The sequence below is a fragment of the Stomoxys calcitrans genome, chromosome 1, assembly GCF_963082655.1.
Source record: "Stomoxys calcitrans chromosome 1, idStoCalc2.1, whole genome shotgun sequence".
Taxonomy (NCBI): domain Eukaryota; kingdom Metazoa; phylum Arthropoda; class Insecta; order Diptera; family Muscidae; genus Stomoxys; species Stomoxys calcitrans.
In genome coordinates, this window is record NC_081552.1 from 14,091,105 (window position 1) to 14,108,065 (window position 16,961).

At 36.8% G+C, this 16,961-nt stretch overlaps 2 protein-coding genes across 3 annotated transcripts in view; both read left to right on the forward strand.

The window, feature by feature from the left end:
- LOC106092771 (ecto-NOX disulfide-thiol exchanger 2) overlaps window positions 1-3,738 on the forward strand; it is a 52,331-nt gene extending 48,593 nt beyond the window's left edge. For both annotated transcript variants that reach the window (XM_059370769.1, XM_059370768.1), the window contains exons 6-7: window positions 2,631-3,155; window positions 3,237-3,738. In XM_059370769.1, the coding sequence (XP_059226752.1) occupies window positions 2,631-3,155; window positions 3,237-3,530 (819 nt within the window). In that variant the 3' untranslated portion in view covers window positions 3,531-3,738. The remainder of the gene's footprint in view (window positions 1-2,630; window positions 3,156-3,236) is intronic.
- An 8,345-nt stretch (window positions 3,739-12,083) lies between these two features.
- Window positions 12,084-16,961, forward strand: part of LOC106087998 (facilitated trehalose transporter Tret1-2 homolog) — a 146,942-nt gene continuing 142,064 nt past the window's right edge. Inside the window, exon 1 of the mRNA XM_059361163.1 lies at window positions 12,084-12,528. The gene's annotated coding sequence lies outside the window, so the exon portion shown is untranslated. The remainder of the gene's footprint in view (window positions 12,529-16,961) is intronic.

A 16,961-nucleotide genomic window follows, 5' to 3' on the forward strand; every position in this document is an offset into this window, starting at 1 on the left:
TTCATTCGAGACGTAAATATAATAAATTCGGTACATAGAGTGGTATTAGACCGGTGACATCCACACCAAATCCGGTGTAAATCGGACGATATCTCGATATATCCAACGTTAAGACCTAAATCCTTCTTGATCACATGAATGACGCATTTTTATGTGATTTTGCAAAAAAAAAAAAAAAATTGGGGATTAGGCTTTATTGAACCCCTCTATATCCGTAAATATATAAATAAGGTGTATTTTTCATTATGGTGGGTTCATACCCAACTTCAGCCAAAGACCTTTTTTATACCCTCCACCTTAAATTGGGGGTATACTAATTTCGTCATTCTGTTTGTAACTACTCGAAATATTCGTCTGAGACCCCATAAAGTATATATATTTTTGATCGTCGCGACATTTTATGTCGATCTAGCGATGTCCGTCCGTCTGTCTGTCGAAAGCACGCTAACTTCCGAAGGAGTAAAGCTAGCCGCTTGAAATTTTGCACAAATACTTCTTATTAGTGTAGGTCGGTTGGTATTGTAAATGGGCCATATCGGTCCATGTTTTGATATAGCTGCCATATAAACCGATCTAGGGTCTTGACTTCTTGAGCCTCTAGAGTGCGCAATTCTTATCCGATTGGAATGAAATTTTGCATGACGTGTTTTCTTATGATATCCAACAACTGTGCCAAGTATGGTTTAGACTTCTTGAGTTCATTCTTGGGTCTTGACTTCTTGAGCCTCTAGCGTGCGCAATTCTTATCCGATTGGGATGCAATTTTGCACGACGTGTTTTCTTATGATATCCAACAACTGTGCCAAGTATGGTTGAAATCGGTCCATAACCTGATATAGCTGCCATATAAACCGATCTTGGGTCTTGACTTCTTGAGCCTCTAGAGGGCGCAATTCTTATCCGATTTGGCTGAAAATGTGCACGACGTGTTTTCTTATTATATCCAACAACTGTGCCAAGTATGGTTCAAATCGGTCCATAACCTGATATAGCTGCCATATAAACCGATCTGGGATCTTGACTTCTTCAGCCTCTAGAGGGCGCAATTCTTATGCGATTTGAATGAATTTTGGCACATAGTATTTTGTTATGATATCCAACAACTGTGCCAAATATGGTTCAAATCGGTTCATAACCTGATATAGCTACCATATAAACCGATCTGGGATCTTGACTTCTTGAGCCTCTAGAGGTCGCAATTATTATCCGATTTGCCTGAAATTTTGTACGACGGATTCTCTCATGACCATTAACATACGTGTTTATTATGGTCTGAATCGGTATATAGCCCGATACAGCTCCCATATAAATCGATCTCTCTATTTTACTTCTTGAGCTCACAAAGGGCGCAATTCTTATTCGAATTGGCTGACATTTTACACAGGTCTCCAACATATAATTTAATTGTGGTCCAAACCGGACCATATCTTGATATCGCTCTAATAGCAGAGCAAATCTTTTCTTATATCCTTTTTTGCCTAAGAAGAGATGCCGGGAAAAGAACTCGACAAATGCGATCCATGGTGGAGGGTATATAAGATTCGGCCCGGCCGAACTTAGCACGCTTTTACTTGTTATTATTTGTTTTATTAAAACTACGCGTTTTATTGTTAAAGCAAATGTTCCGATTTTTTCAATTGAAGTGTCAAATAAATGCTGATTTTTTCTTGAAAAGTGGAGGAAAATCACCTCCAAATTAATCTGGCAGCCCTGCTGGTGAGAGATAAGTATACTTATGGTGATTGTTTTACTCCTTTATTTTCTAGAGACTAACACTCATGCCCACTAACACCAATAGCAAACGCTCGCAGTTAGTGCTGGTGGTTGAAATTCGTTTTACCATTTGGTATTTTCTCACCGCAAATATTGGTGTTTACCAAATACGACGCGCGTTTGTAGGGCATCGCATCCGTTTTCTGGTGGAGATCACCCTGCACGAGATAGTGCACCCGGCACGGGATAACTATGAGTACAACACAGGCTGGGACTTTGAGCTCCGATCTGTGTGGTGTTCATTGTTACGAGAAGCTTAGATGCGATCTACTGGCCGTGTCCACAGGATGCGGATAGTTGAATGCTCCATACGGAGTAGCTGCAATTGCAGTCGCGGTCAATCAGCGGTATCGAGTGAAGAGTCTCAGTGAGAGGCCAGGCGGCACCTACTCTTGCTTTAATACTGAGTTAGTCTCGTGAGCCCGCCTGTTATACAATTCCCTGGGATATCTCTGTGGTCCGGCACCCAGAATAAATGAATTTTGATCTGCTTCGCCATCTCGTTGAGAGATCAACGACAGTCGAGGGCGGTTTTTGAATTCAGAAATATGTCCCCTCAGGGATTTAATGGCAGCCAGGCTGTCTAAGGAGATATTTATGCCAATCGTCGTTATGAAGATTGATGATCTTAGGCATTCCACAGCGGTCGGGTAAACTCATCGATATGACCAGTCCCAAAGCTACCTAGTCTACTAGTTTGGAACCATCTGTATAAAAGCCTAAGTCTCTGAGTCACTTTTCAGTATTTGGACCTCACAATAATTCGTTTGCCGGTCCATAGGACAGATTACAAACCACATTCCCCTTTCAACCTAACCTGCAACTTTGTAGTTTTCTTTTTTATTTGGATTTTTCAGGAAGAAAATGATTCGTTACGCTGTCAACTGGAAGCCATGCGCAATGAAATGAGCCTCGAACGTACAGATCTCAAGTGTAACAGTGATTTTCGTGAAAAGCAAATGAAAGTTCTGCAGGAGACCATACGCAATATGCAGACGCAGCTTTTACAAACCAAACTGCGCGAGCAGAAAGATGCCAAGCATATTGATATGTTGGAAAAACGCCTCAAAGAGGCGGGCGTCAAGCAGCTGCTATTAAAGACAAAGATACGAGAAACCAATGAGAAGTTAAGGGATCGAGAAATGCATGCTCCGGAATCGATGGGAGAAATAAAGCGTCAAGATAACTCTGAAGTTATCGATATCGATGTGGACAAGAATGAAGGTGACGAGGATGAAGAAGATGATGTTAAAATACTGGAAGACTCAAAAGATATGGAAGAACCTAAAACAAAATTTTGTGAGGAGCCAATAATAACTGCGAAGGAAATTGTAAGCCAAGGAAAGCAGCCAGAAGAACCAACTCAAGTCACAGAATCCAAGGTAAAAACATAGAATCCCTGGTGGCTTCTGTATTACTACTGGATTTATATAAATAATTGTCATATTTCTTTTGTTCCCCAGTCTTCATCTATACCCTTGGATGATGCCAAAATTATTGCTTTAACCACTGCTTTCTTGCTTATACAACCTTTGGGCACTTCCACTCAAGCCATATGTTTGTACATCAAACAGGTCACCAATCACAATGAGCTGCAGGAAAGTTATTTGAACAACATACTCTTCAAATATGACGGACTTTTCAAAACCGATACTTTAGAAAAGGAATCTTTGGATGCGAATTCGTTGAGTTTAAAATGGAGATTTTGTGGCTTAGTCCAACAAGAGACAGAGGCCAAAACGGAAGAGATTACTTAATAAAATGTAAAAAATTTTACTAAACACAAAACTCGCAACAAGAATTACTCATAATGTTTTATAAAACAACCAAACCCCAGAACTCAAACACTTTTAAAGAAACAATCATTTAGTGAGACCATTTTTTAAGGAATCTTTCAAATTTAAATTTCTCAATATAAATAGAGTATTTATTGACTACCCATTTGGATAAATAATATAAAATATTATTCTTGCTAATATGAATATAAAAAAAAATAGGATAAAAATAAATGTTTTTTTGTAAAAATTTTTTCTTAAATTATTGGAAAAAAACAATAAAGCAGTTGCATAAAAAGGAAAGTAAGTAAAGACGTGCTAAGTTCGGCCGGCCCGAATTTTATATACCCTCCATCTTGGATCACATTTGGCAAGTTCTTTGGCCGATATCTCTTTATAGACAAACAAAATATAATGGATAATAATTGCTAAGCTATTTCAGCTATACCAAATTATGAATCGATTGGGACCATACTTGGTTTGGCTGTTGGAGACCAAAGTGGAATTGTGCAAAATTTCAGCCAAATCGGATAAGATGTGGGCCCTCTATCGGAGTTGTTGAAAGTCAAAATAGGACACTTCATACCGATTTGGACCACACTTGACAGAGTAGTTGGAAGTCAAAATAAGGCACTCGGTGCAAAATTTCAGCCAAATCGGATAATAGTTGCGCCCTCTAGAGTCTCATGAAGTCAAGATCCGTAATCAGTTCATATGGGTATAGCTGCTATGTAAGCCGATATCGGATCTTGACTTCTTGAGCCTTTTGAGAGCGGAATTCTTATCCGATTTGGATGACATTTTGCACCAAGTGTTTTATTTTGACTTCCAAAAACTCTGTCAAGTATGGTCTAAATCGGTTAATAACCTGATATAGCTCCCATATAAGCAGTTATCGGATCTTGACTTCTTGAGCCTCTTGAGAGCGCAATTCTTATTCGATTTGGCTGAAATTTTGAACCAAGTGTTTTATTTAAACTTCCAAAAACTCTGTCAAGTATGGTCCAGATCGGTTCATAACCTGATATAGTAATTCTTATACGACTTGGCTGAAATTTTGCACCATGCGTTTTTTTTACGTTACAGACGGACGGACATGGCTAAATAGACTAAGAATGTCAAGACGATGAAGAATGTACAGCGGTCAAAAAAAGTATTCATCATTCAATGTTTTTTTTTTAATAAGTCTACAAAAGACAATTGGAATAAAAACATATTAAACTAATGATGCAGTAGTGCTTGTGTGATATATATGTACACAATTTCATTGTTTTTAAAGAAAAAAATAGTATTTATTGGAACAAAAAGGGCCATTTTACAGCTGAACACAAAAAATTAAACAAAAAAAGTATTCATCATTGCAAAAAAACAAAAAAATAAATAACATAATTTAAAAAAATTAATACTTTGTTATTCGACCACCGCGTCTTATAACTTCTTTTAAACGGTTTGACATCGATTGGACTAATTTAGCGGTTATATTTTGGTCTATATTAGTCCATTCCTCCATTATCACCTTTTGCATTTGACTCTTGTTCGAAAAATTGCGCGTTCTCAATTTGCGTTCGAGATGTTCCCAAAGATGTTCAATTGGGTTCAAGTCGGGACTTTGAGGAGGAGTTTTAATGACTTTGGGGCAGTTATACAGCACCCACATCTTGGTATTTAAAGCAGAATGTTTGGGGTCATTATCTTGATAATATTGAAAGTTATTACCAAGCCCAAGTTTTACAGCACTATCTTTTAAATTCCTCTTTAAAATGTCAATGTAATACTTATGATCCATTACTCCATTAATAATTTCAAGATTTCCCGCTCCTGAAGCCGCCATAAACCCCCAAACCATTAAACCACCTCCACCATGTTTTACAGTAGCAACTGTGTTTCGTTCTTCAAGCTCTGTATTTGGTTTTCTGTACACTATGACCTTTCCATCGCACCCAAAAAGATTAAACTTGCTCTCGTCTGCAAAAATGACTGTTTTCCAAAATGATTCGGGCTGTTTTACATACATTTTTGCGAAGTTTAGCCTTTTCACTCGGTTTATTTTATTTATAAAGGGCTTCTTACGTACAGTTCTTCCTCTGTAACTATGCCTTTTGAGTGTATTTCGAATTGTTTGTGTAGTAACTTCCTTCCCTAAATATTCCATAGTGTTTTTACGAAGAATGGTCGCATTTGTCTTCGGAGTTTTCTGAACTTGCCGCACTAGCCAACGCACATCTCCAACTGAAAGTGCTTTTGGTCGACCAGATCTTGGTTTATTGTCAACAGTTTTCGTTTCTGTCCACTTTCTGATGATGGATTGTATAGTAGATCGTGGTCTATTTAATATTTCACTGATAGTTTTTTGAGTTAAACCATTCCTGTGGTGTTTTATTATCAAAACTTTTACCTCATCAGAAACCTCGTTTTGCTTACGACCCATTTTGACAAAAACTATATTTTCAATGAAATTAAATATTTGCTGTCAAGGGCAAAGCCTCCTTTACTAAATAAAACAGAAAAGGGGGATTCCCAAATAATATTTGAATTTGACTTTGATGATAGCACATCAATGATGAATACTTTTTTTGTTCTGTTTTTGGTGTTATTATATAAAATTGCATTTTTTGCGCTAATTAAATTTATTTTTTGAATTTATTTTAAAACATATTACGAAAAATAAACTATTGCATAAAACTGCATTATTTGTTTACTTTAAATTTTCTTCAATTACCCAAAATAAGTGAATTTATTATCAATTTTGCTAATGATGAATACTTTTTTTGACCGCTGTATGTATATTCTTTGCTGGGTCTCGGATCAATATTGCGATGTGTTACAAACGTGCTAAGTTCGGCCGGGTCGAATCCTAGAAACTCACCACCATGCATTCTGCTAAAAATGTCTACATGTGAAATTTCTTCCGTACAGAGTTCCATGCTACTTCTCCCATCGGACGTTTTCTCAGGTGGTAGATTGGGGAAAGCTCATCAGATATGCCAACGATGACGGCCGATGCGATGGCCCTATCCGCTATCCATTTAAAAAAATCACGATTACAGAAACATTAACAAGAAATAATGGAACTGACAACCCCCCGATAATGACTTATGGATTGGGAACACGGTTTATGATTGTAACATGGGACGTCAGAACTCTCTCAGAGGCATCGAGACATTACCAAGTCCAAAACGAGATGTCAAACTACAACCTAGACATCCTCGATTTAAGTGAAGTACGATCGACGAAATCCGAAACTGTGGATATTCAAGGTAGCTATCACTTAATTTTTTCAGACAATGAAATTCACCGAATAAATGCGGTTGGACTTTTACTCTCGCCGAAAGCAAAGCGAGCTCTTCTATCATACAATGTTATATCTGAACCAATCATGACGGCAAGATTAAATTCAAAATTCCGCAAAATATCCACTGTACAATGCTACATGCCAACCGAGCCCGATGACGACGAAACTAAGTATCAATCCCATTCCCAACACGACTCAGTGACACACTCTCTTCAAAAAGGAGATATTAAACTTGTTATGGAAGACTTTAATGCCGGAAAACCCAAGCTAAAAGCGCTATAAAAGAGAGATAACTTAATGGACAATACGAAAGTCTAAAAGCACGGTATTCTGAAACGGGGAAGGATTATCCCAACAGGAAAAATGGTTCTTTCATGCAGATCGACTAGGAGTGGTAGCAGAATATAGGTTCTTAGGGGAAGTACTTACCCAAAAAATTAAGTTCTTAAAGCATATTCAGACCCGGACAACTCCAAGCTATTGAATGCGTTCTTCACATCGAGTGTGGCCAAGAGGACAATCGGCCTGGAGTAGTGGTTCACTTGTCTAGCCGCTTCTACTATCTCCATGACATCTCTGAGGGCCCCGATCATTTAGAGTCCACCTCCCCAATGGTGGCGTCCTGGAGCCGTTGCTTAATGAGTCGCTTCAACCGCACAGGTTGAACATTTTCAAGAAAAATTTCGGTCTATTCTCAACTATCTGCCTGCCTCAACTAGCTGCCTGCGTTCCGCGTTCTTTAGGTCCTCTATCATGAAAGGGTTTATGTTGTCAGCTCACTGACTTCATCTTCTCTATGGTCGTGTCGGGGCAAGAGTGTGTGTGGACTATATTTTCGATTGTTCTTCCGTCCATTACCACTATTGATGACCTCCGTGTGCCGAGTTTTTCCACAATTTGTCTTCTTTTAATTCCTCCTAATTTTGCTTTTTCTTTCTTTCTATTGCGACAGCGAATATGCCGCCCATAGCATTATACGAATTTTTACTTTCACATCATCCGGAAGCATAGTTGATTTGGTTCAACTACGATTTGGTCTTGGATTAACTTAAACGTTTGCCGCCTGTAACCAGGGACTACACGACAGATCTCAGCTTACAAATTTGGTGAAAATCTCTTAAGAATTTCAAATTCAGCCTTTTGAAAACAATTACCAATATTATGAAATGCAAATAACAAAGTATTTATGCTTTGGTGAAAGTCAAGGCGTATTTAACAAGGTGGTCTCACGCGAACAGCTGTTAACAGCCGGCCAGGTTTGACGGTATTGAGATGTTAGATTTTTGTTTTTATTCTCTTTCTCGCATATTCTCTGCTCATGTACGCACACACGCACACAAATCTCTTTGTGTTTGTTGGCAAACCGTCGATCAGCTTGATGGCAAAATGGCGGATTGCACCATATGATTTGTGCTTGTTGTAATTGTTTCGCCATGGGTGAGAGTTTGCTTTACGGCTACAGTAGAACCCAGATAAGTGAAACGTTGAAAATTCGTTTATTTTGTTTCACTAATCCGTTATTCAGTTAAGCGTGGCTCGGATAAGTGAATTTCGTTTTCAGTTAAGAGATAAACGAAAGCGAATTTTCTCGTTACCGTACTAATTATGTATGAAAAAGCTCGAGTTTAAAAAGTGATATGTTCAGCGGCATTCTTGAAAGTCAGAGATAAGATATGATATGTTCTGCAAACATTATTGCTGATGTAAATTTTTTTAATCCCAGATAGTTTTTAATAGAAATGTCTCTCTCACTTAAGCGACTTAAGTTTCACATAAAACCAAATTTGGGGTATATAAACAATTTCTGTTAAGGGGTATTTTCAGTTTAAAGATATTTCACTGAACTGATTTCTATTGCATTGAATAGTACTAAAAATCGATTGTTGTTCCCATCAAGTTTCACTTAAGAGGTTTTTTTTCACTAAAGTGTATTGGAGTTATGCGATTTCGACGGTATTTCCAAATGTTAGCATCCTCAATATGATGATGCCGAGGTCATACAAGGTTATAACTACTTGCACACTTATACCAGCATAACAAGTTAAAATAACCTTAAATGTCACCTCCTAACATGATGTGTGTGTGACCTTTGCCCAAAATGTAACTGAAGTTTAAATCATTTTCATGCTGAAGAGTAGAAAAACATAACCAGCACAATTTCCCCACAATATGGCCATTGAACTCTCAGCATTTTGTTGCCATTTGAAATGCATCGAATTCCATCAAACAAAGTCTCAGACTTTGTCATGAAACTAAGGAAAGTGTTCATAAATTGGACCAATTGCATGAATAAAAACAAAATAATTGAATAATTTAACGAAAATGTTCCTCAATACAAAAACGCAACGAAATTTTTCGTTCGTGTGATATGAATGTGTGTTAATGAAATCATGGACATGATGCGACTTGACAAAAAACAACAAACATGGGTGTGACTTGTGTTCAAGAGCGTAACTCTAGAGAGGCAATGATATCGGGAACAAAATTTATTTATAGGAATTTTATTTTATTTTAATTTATTTTGATTTGAATATAAATTTTTATTTTATTAAATTTTTATTTTTAATTAATTTTACTTTTTACAATATTTATATATATGTATACCATTTTTTTTTTATTAGAAATTGTATTTAAGTACTGTAACGCAAAATATCTATTGAAACATTATTGTATTGTATAAACAACATTTGTATCTAATTTGTACTGTATGCAACTAAAAACCTCTGCATACTTTTAGGCAAACTTATGAAATTTATATCGCCAACCAAAGGAAGAATATTTTGCTTTTACTTGAATTCATAACGAATTACACAAACATATGAAATGAATTTCACCATTGCCATTTCCCCACTGTTAAGCACTGTTCTTTTCTTTCAGCATGGTCGTCGGGTAGGTTTTTGTGAATGACATTGAAGCTGTTGTGGTTGTGCGTGCTTGGTTTACGTTTTGCAAGACACGTCTCAAACTTCATAACTGTGACTATATTGGTTTTCTCATTATGTACTGAGGGTGGATTGTCCTTGAAGAAGGACAAAACCCAAAAAATCGTATAATAGCAACAAGGTATGTCAAGGATGCTGCAAAAGTCTCACATAAAAGCAAGAGAGAAATTAGTAAGAGAATTTTTGAGCAATCTGTTTAAAGAAGAAGGAATAGTTTATACACATGCCTGACGCTTTATTGAATTGACGATTTATTTAATTTGTTTATGGTAATAATAGTGCCATGAGTGTCCAACAATTTGATTTTATTAAAAACAATAAAACGAAATAAGTACAACCGTTTCGGCGTCGTTAATTCGGCTGCAAAGGCACGTACGCATTACAGACATTCGCATACAGTCACAATAAAAGTCAATAACGAGACCAGCCCCCATGTCAGAGATGGGATGACTGTAGAAAATTCCACTTCTGATGCTGCAGATTGTGCCATACTTATAGATGTTCTTAAACTCCAAGATCGTGTGTAATCGACGGTGCGATTACACACGATCTTGGAGTTTATCTTGGTTGCTATTGCCTTATTGTTTAAGTTATTATCCTCAAAACCGGAAATTGCATATACCTATTCATTATTTAGAGCATTATTTGTTTTTTTTTTCTTAATTCGTATAACAAAAAAAAATTAAAAATTATTTCCAAACCACTGTGTTAACAACAAAAAAAAAATTCTTTATATTTTATGACCATTTAGAGAAGAAAAGTGGATTTTAATGACTTTGATCTAAAATCGCATCTGCTGTCAAAAGTAGTTGGCTTATGGCCATACATTTAAGGCCAAAACCGAATGAGTCGCAACACGCAAAAATTGACGAATTTTCTACTTTGACGACTGTGTTGCCATACATAAAGTAGTGTTTTTAGGAATCAAAGTTAAAAAAATTTAATTTTTGCACGTTGCTTTTTAATATTTGTTTGCATAGTTGCATTTTTTAACGCAACGCTCAAAAACAAAGCTCAACGCGCTCATTCTGTTTTGGTTTTTATTGCTATGTAAAACCATCAAAAGCAACAAGACATTAAAATGGTTTCCAGAAATTTCAATCCTTAGAATTTTGAAAATTTTTTTTGGAGTTTTATGGATATATAAAATAACCGACTTTTGACAAGCCAATTTTCCCCCAAAACATGACCTTATGTGATAGGTAATTTTTCATGGTAATTTTTCTACCAATTCGTCGTTAATTGGTTAATTAGTGACATTTTTTGAGCAGAACCCCAATTCGACGCAACACCAGTTTCGGCCCAACCGAACACAATATGCGTTTACTTGCTATCTACCTCTTTAAGGGTGGTACTATTATCGAATTTAGCTAAATATTTTCATGATTACTTTTTTTTTAGTTAATAGATTTTGAAGGAAAAAAACTTGCTGATTTCAGTCAGTAGGACATTCCCTCATTAGTTATGAAAAAATCTTCATAAAAGTATTATGTTTTCATTGAGATTTTGTAGTGTTTCAAAAAAGTATCAGTGAAAAACTTGTGTTTTCAACTGTGGAAAACGTACTAGCCTTTAATTATAAAAAATTTTTCATAAAAGTATTATGTTATCATTGGGGTTTTTTAGTGTTTTAAAAAATTAAACGTGAACGACTTGTGTTTTTACCGGTGAAAAATGAACATAGTACCAGCCATTGCGTTAAATGTTGTGATCACCCATGATTAATATAAGATTTACCACTGTTGGCATTTATCAAAAAATGCAGCATCCCATCTCTGCAATACTGTCACCATTTCACAAGAACAACTGACCAACGCATAAAAAACGAAAGAAATTTAAATTATGCAAAGAAAGAAAAGAAACGCAATTGCACATTGCAAAAACACAAACGAAAACCTATCATCATCCATCATATGCCCGTTTTTGTAGGAATTTTGTTGTATCTTCTTTGGAGTCCATCACCCCATTATTGACGTTGTTGTTGCTGTGCTGTGTCGTCTTCAACTCAATCACAACTCTGCGTTATCAGTCGATGTGTGTTTTTATATTGACAAAGAGACGATGGCGACGCCGATGCTAGCAGTAGAGAAAAAGAGAGCGGTTGTTGTTTTATTAGGGAGCATTGACGTTGCCTGCCAATGATTATTTGCGTTTGTTGGTGATATTGTTGTTGTATGGGTAAAGAACGCCGACGTCAGCGTTGAAGCTTGCGTAAAATTTTTGTGGAGAAGGCAGTGCTGGTGTTCTGTTTTTATTTTGAGCACTTACCAACGCCCGCTATATCACAGAGTATAACAAAACAGTCTTTAAAACGTATTCATGACGGGCGGTACAAGCCGAGGCATCATATGAAACAAAAAAAACTGGGAAGCGATTGCATGTTTCCGTTTCCTTTGAAAAAGTAGCAAAAAGTAAATCGTGATTAAAAAACGTAATACAAAAACGAAAGATTTTAAGAACTTTTTTTAGAAAAATTAAAAAAAGTGAAAAAAAGCGCGTTAATTCTTAAGTGTATATTTGTGCATACCTATTTGCTTTAAACTTGTTTTTATTTTTGGTTTGGTGGTACAACTTATTATCCAACCATTCAACGTGTCCTCAGTGTTTGGGTTATGTGGTAACTGTTTCCTTAATCATTTCTATACAAACGTTTAAATCTTGGGTTTTTGCATACCTACCTACTTACATACGTTTATTGCTAAGCTACAACGTAAATAGAACGACACGTTACAGCTTCAAATAGAGGGTGAGTGAGTATTGTAAATTCTATTTTTAATTTTGCCCTTTTTTTGTCTCATCTTCTTGTAATTATAACGGTGTTTTGTTTCAAAAAGACTAGTTGAGTTAAAAATAAAACAGAAAGATGTGAGAAAAACGCAAAACATTTGTTAGCTATCATTAACATTTTTAATTAATTTTTGTTTTTGTTTTCCATAAATTAAAACCAATACGTAATAGAGGTTTGTGGTAGGTCTTTATAATACCCCTGCTTGTATTAGCCTAGGTTTATTGAGTACCTATAAAGAAATGAAATTTTTTTTAGCAACAAAACGAATATGTTACGCGTTACAAAAAACGCCTCTTTCCCTCTCCTATGGCCTTCTACAAACAGGTAAAAGATAAGAGCCGTTGTAAAGTTGTTGCTTGTATATTTGTAGTTGGCTTAAATTTTATAAGACGACTTTGTCAAAGTCTGATGAAAAAATTTCCTATATTTATAGTATGGATAAGAAACATTTATGATTATTTCTTTTAAGTTCGTTTTAATTTCAAGCTTGCTGTGCATGTAGAACAAGAAAGAATTGTTTTAAGTTCTTCCCGATAAGCATATTTTATGTACTCGTTCTGCACCAAGGATGGGAAAATTTATATTTTGTGTGCCCACCATCATGAGATAGGCCAACTATTTAAGTGGTCATCGAAAGAATTCTTAATTCCAATACCGATTGATCTTAAAACTCTCACCGATAAGGAGAGAGGCTTCTTTAATTGGGCTCGGAGGTTCGCTGCACAGGCTATTCCATAGGGTACACATCTAGAATTGTGCCGCAATCAGCCAAAAGGCTGTGATCACCTGGAGGGCATACCATGCCCGAAAGAACTAAGGCGATCAATAGCAATATGGGTCTAAGAACCTTTCTTAATGTCGCTAAGGATAGCTTGGTGATGGTAGTTGTCGACAAGGGAGAAGAACGGGGCTGTATACCCAGGAATAATTGGAGTCGGATAGTCAATATTTACACCGATGTGCTTGCGGAAATGCCTCGACCTCTTCCAGTTTCTAACGGAGCAGGCTGGTATCGGGCCGATACTAATACTAATTGCTTTCGGGGATCAATGCTCAATTGAAATGTATCGTTGCGCCGTAAAAAAGATTGACAAGGTCCTGCCAGGCGCAGGACGATTTAGTCGAGACTGGTTTTAGTCGAGAATAAAGATTTTCCTTCTCGACCAAGGCACACACTTGGATACTTAGGATTCCCTCAAATTCTGAATCTATACTTGGGAGACTAAGAAACTGTAATCTCAATCTTTCAACCACTGACAGGAAGATTGGTAGATTGGATGAGGCTGATGGTGGCTGGAGATATGCAGTATTCGTACTAAATTTTGACTATCTCGCAGACCTCAAAAAATCTGAAGGAGTTGTATCCTACATATTCAACAAGTTGAATTTGAAAGTGTATAGAAGCGGTGGGGTTGGGGAATCAGGAGACGACTCAACAGTTGTTGTTGAACACTTGGCTGAGGAACTATTGACCACATCTCCTAAGTCTGACGGATTGCAGGAAACTAAAAATCCTTTTGTTACGATCGAAAAGGGACCCGAAAAGCCATGTGGGGATGGATCATCCGGTGGGATTGGGCTCAAGGTGTGCCCCAGCGCGGAAGGACGGAACTCAAAAGGTACTTCGACAGCAGCAGTAGTGAAGCATCTAAGGTGGAATTGTTCACACCGAAAGTGTACAGTGTCCTGAGGAAGAGTTGTTCTAATGCTTTCCCAACTGCCTCTTGGATGCTCAAGAGAACTCATTGTGATAAGATCAAACGAATCTTGTGGGATGAACTTCTGGCGAACTTAGAAGACGAGACTAAAGCAACAGTGGTGGATATACTAAATCCTGACTATGGTACGGTTTCTCAATCGAAATGACAAGAAGTCACAAAGGGGGGTTGTGAACACTCCAAAATTAAGTGGCCTAATCTAGACTTGTAGAGGTCTACCGCTCTGCTGTCACTGACTAAAACAGACGTCTCAGTCATTGTGTTCGTCATGAAAGTTCCCTGTCTTAGCGGAAAACATGTTGCAAGTAACTACTTCTGCAGAAGATGTGAGGACGTCGAGAATGGAGAAACTATAGAACATATGTTGCGTGTTTGTCCTTCAGTCAATTCTTTGAGAACTTACCTGATTTAGCTGATGTGAATATTCGCCAATTGTTGTTTAAATCTATCTGCGAGGTCAAAAACAGATTTCAGTCCATGTGTTCTCAATGTGAACGCCCAGGCCCACTCTGTCCTCTATCTTTGGTTCACCTTAGTAGCATGAACTTGCAGATGGCGATACCAGAGTTCCGTCAATTCATGATTGTGCCGTTGGCAGCAGTGCCTCGCACTCAACTTTAAGTGTTGTCTCAGGTATCCGATCGGAAGCCTCTTCCATTCTTTACAGGTATCCTAAATTTTTTCATCTTTCTAAAAATTTTATTCTTAAGAATTTTCCTAATAAACCTCTTTATCATCTATATATTCTGGAGAGGTTTGCAAATAAAAACCAAGGTTATTTAGAGTGTTGTTAAAGATTTATAAACTTCTTTCGCTTTTAAAACCCGCAAAATACCCATTCACGCTAAGAACACCCAAAAAAATTTGGGTTCTTATCAACTATTTAACTTATTTAACACCAACTATGCTCTCTTTTAATATTTAGGGGGATTTTGACGTCTTCTACTCAAGAAGGTGTTAAAGCATAAAAAATTCTTCGATGATACTGCAACATTAATAGTAAATACTAATAAGCGATAAGTGAATTAAAAATGTCGATAAAAATTATTTCATGTAAATAAACACCGAAAAAATATTCGAAGTCTTAAAATTAATAAAATAAACTTGAAAGAAATAATAAATGATAGTAAAACCCATTCTGAAGTGAAATGTAAGCGAAATTTCCAAAAAAATGTGGTGAAGACAGGTATCAATCTTATGTAAATATTTGTAACAAACCATACAATCAATACAACTTCATATACAGTGAGTGAAAAAGTAAACAAAATGTTGTAAGTTTGTAGTACAAAAAAGTTGTTTAACTTGTGGGTATATATTGTAGCAAGTCGCTCATACATTTGTGGAGAAAATACGTGATTGATGATAACAAATAAAAACGGTGTTTAGTTTGGGGCCGAGACAATTTTTAAATTGCCAATTACCATGGATTTTCCGCGAACCTAAGCTCATTTGGGAGATTGGTTATAAGGCGGATATTTATACAATACAGTGAGCGTCACAATATTAAAGATTTGTCTTGCATACATACTATATATATATATATATATATATATATATATATATATATATATATATATATATATATATATATATATATATATATATATATATATATATATATATATATATATATATATATATATATATATGGGTATCAAATGAAAGGTTTTTAGGATGAGAAAACGTATCTGATATCCAATTGTCGGACCAAGTGCTAGGGGGATCACCCCAAGCCGCAAACACCCCTATATCGGACATATTTACCGACTATGGCAATATGAGACGCAAGTGAAAGGTATTTGCGAGTTGAATACGAATCTGATAACCAAATGTAGGACCACGTTTCGGGGGGTCCACCCCTTTCCCAAAACACCCCCAAACTGGACTTATTTACTGACCATGGGAATATGGGGCTTCAATAAAAGGTATTCGAGTTTAGAATATGAATCTGTTATCCAAATATGGCACCAAGTGTTTGCGGGGCCCCCTCTCACCAAAAACATCCCCCCAAGGGGGAAAATTTACGAACATTTACGAACAATATTGGGCTCAAATGAAAGGTCTTTGGGAGCAAAGCACGAATTTGATATTAATATTCGAAAAAATTGTCTATGGGGCCAAACCACCCCCACAACACCACCCAAATAGTAAGTATTTTCTGACTATTGCAATATGAGGCTCAAATAAAAGGGTTTTTAAAGTGGGACACGAATCCGATATAAATTTTCGAGGCCAACTCACTCAGTGGCCGCCCATCCCCCAAAACACCCCCCAAGCCGGCCATGTTTGTCGACTACAGAAATATGGGGCTCAAATTTAAGGTATGTGGGAGTAGATCACGTATCTGATATCAACATTAGGGATCAACTGTCTTGCGGACGTCCCACCACCATAACAACACCAGAATAGGACATATTTGCTCACCAAGACAATTTGAGTCTTGGTGAGCAAATATGTCCTAGAATAGAGCACGTTGCTGATATATTTTTCGCGCTTAGTGTTAGGGGGACCACCCCAATCCCCAAAACACCATTAAATCGGGCATATTTACCAACCATGTCAATGTGGAGCTTAAATGAAAGGAATTGGGGGGTAGAGCAAAAATTAATACCCATTTTCGGGACCAATTTTTCTACCCCTTTCCCAAAATAACCCACAAACAGCAATTTTTTA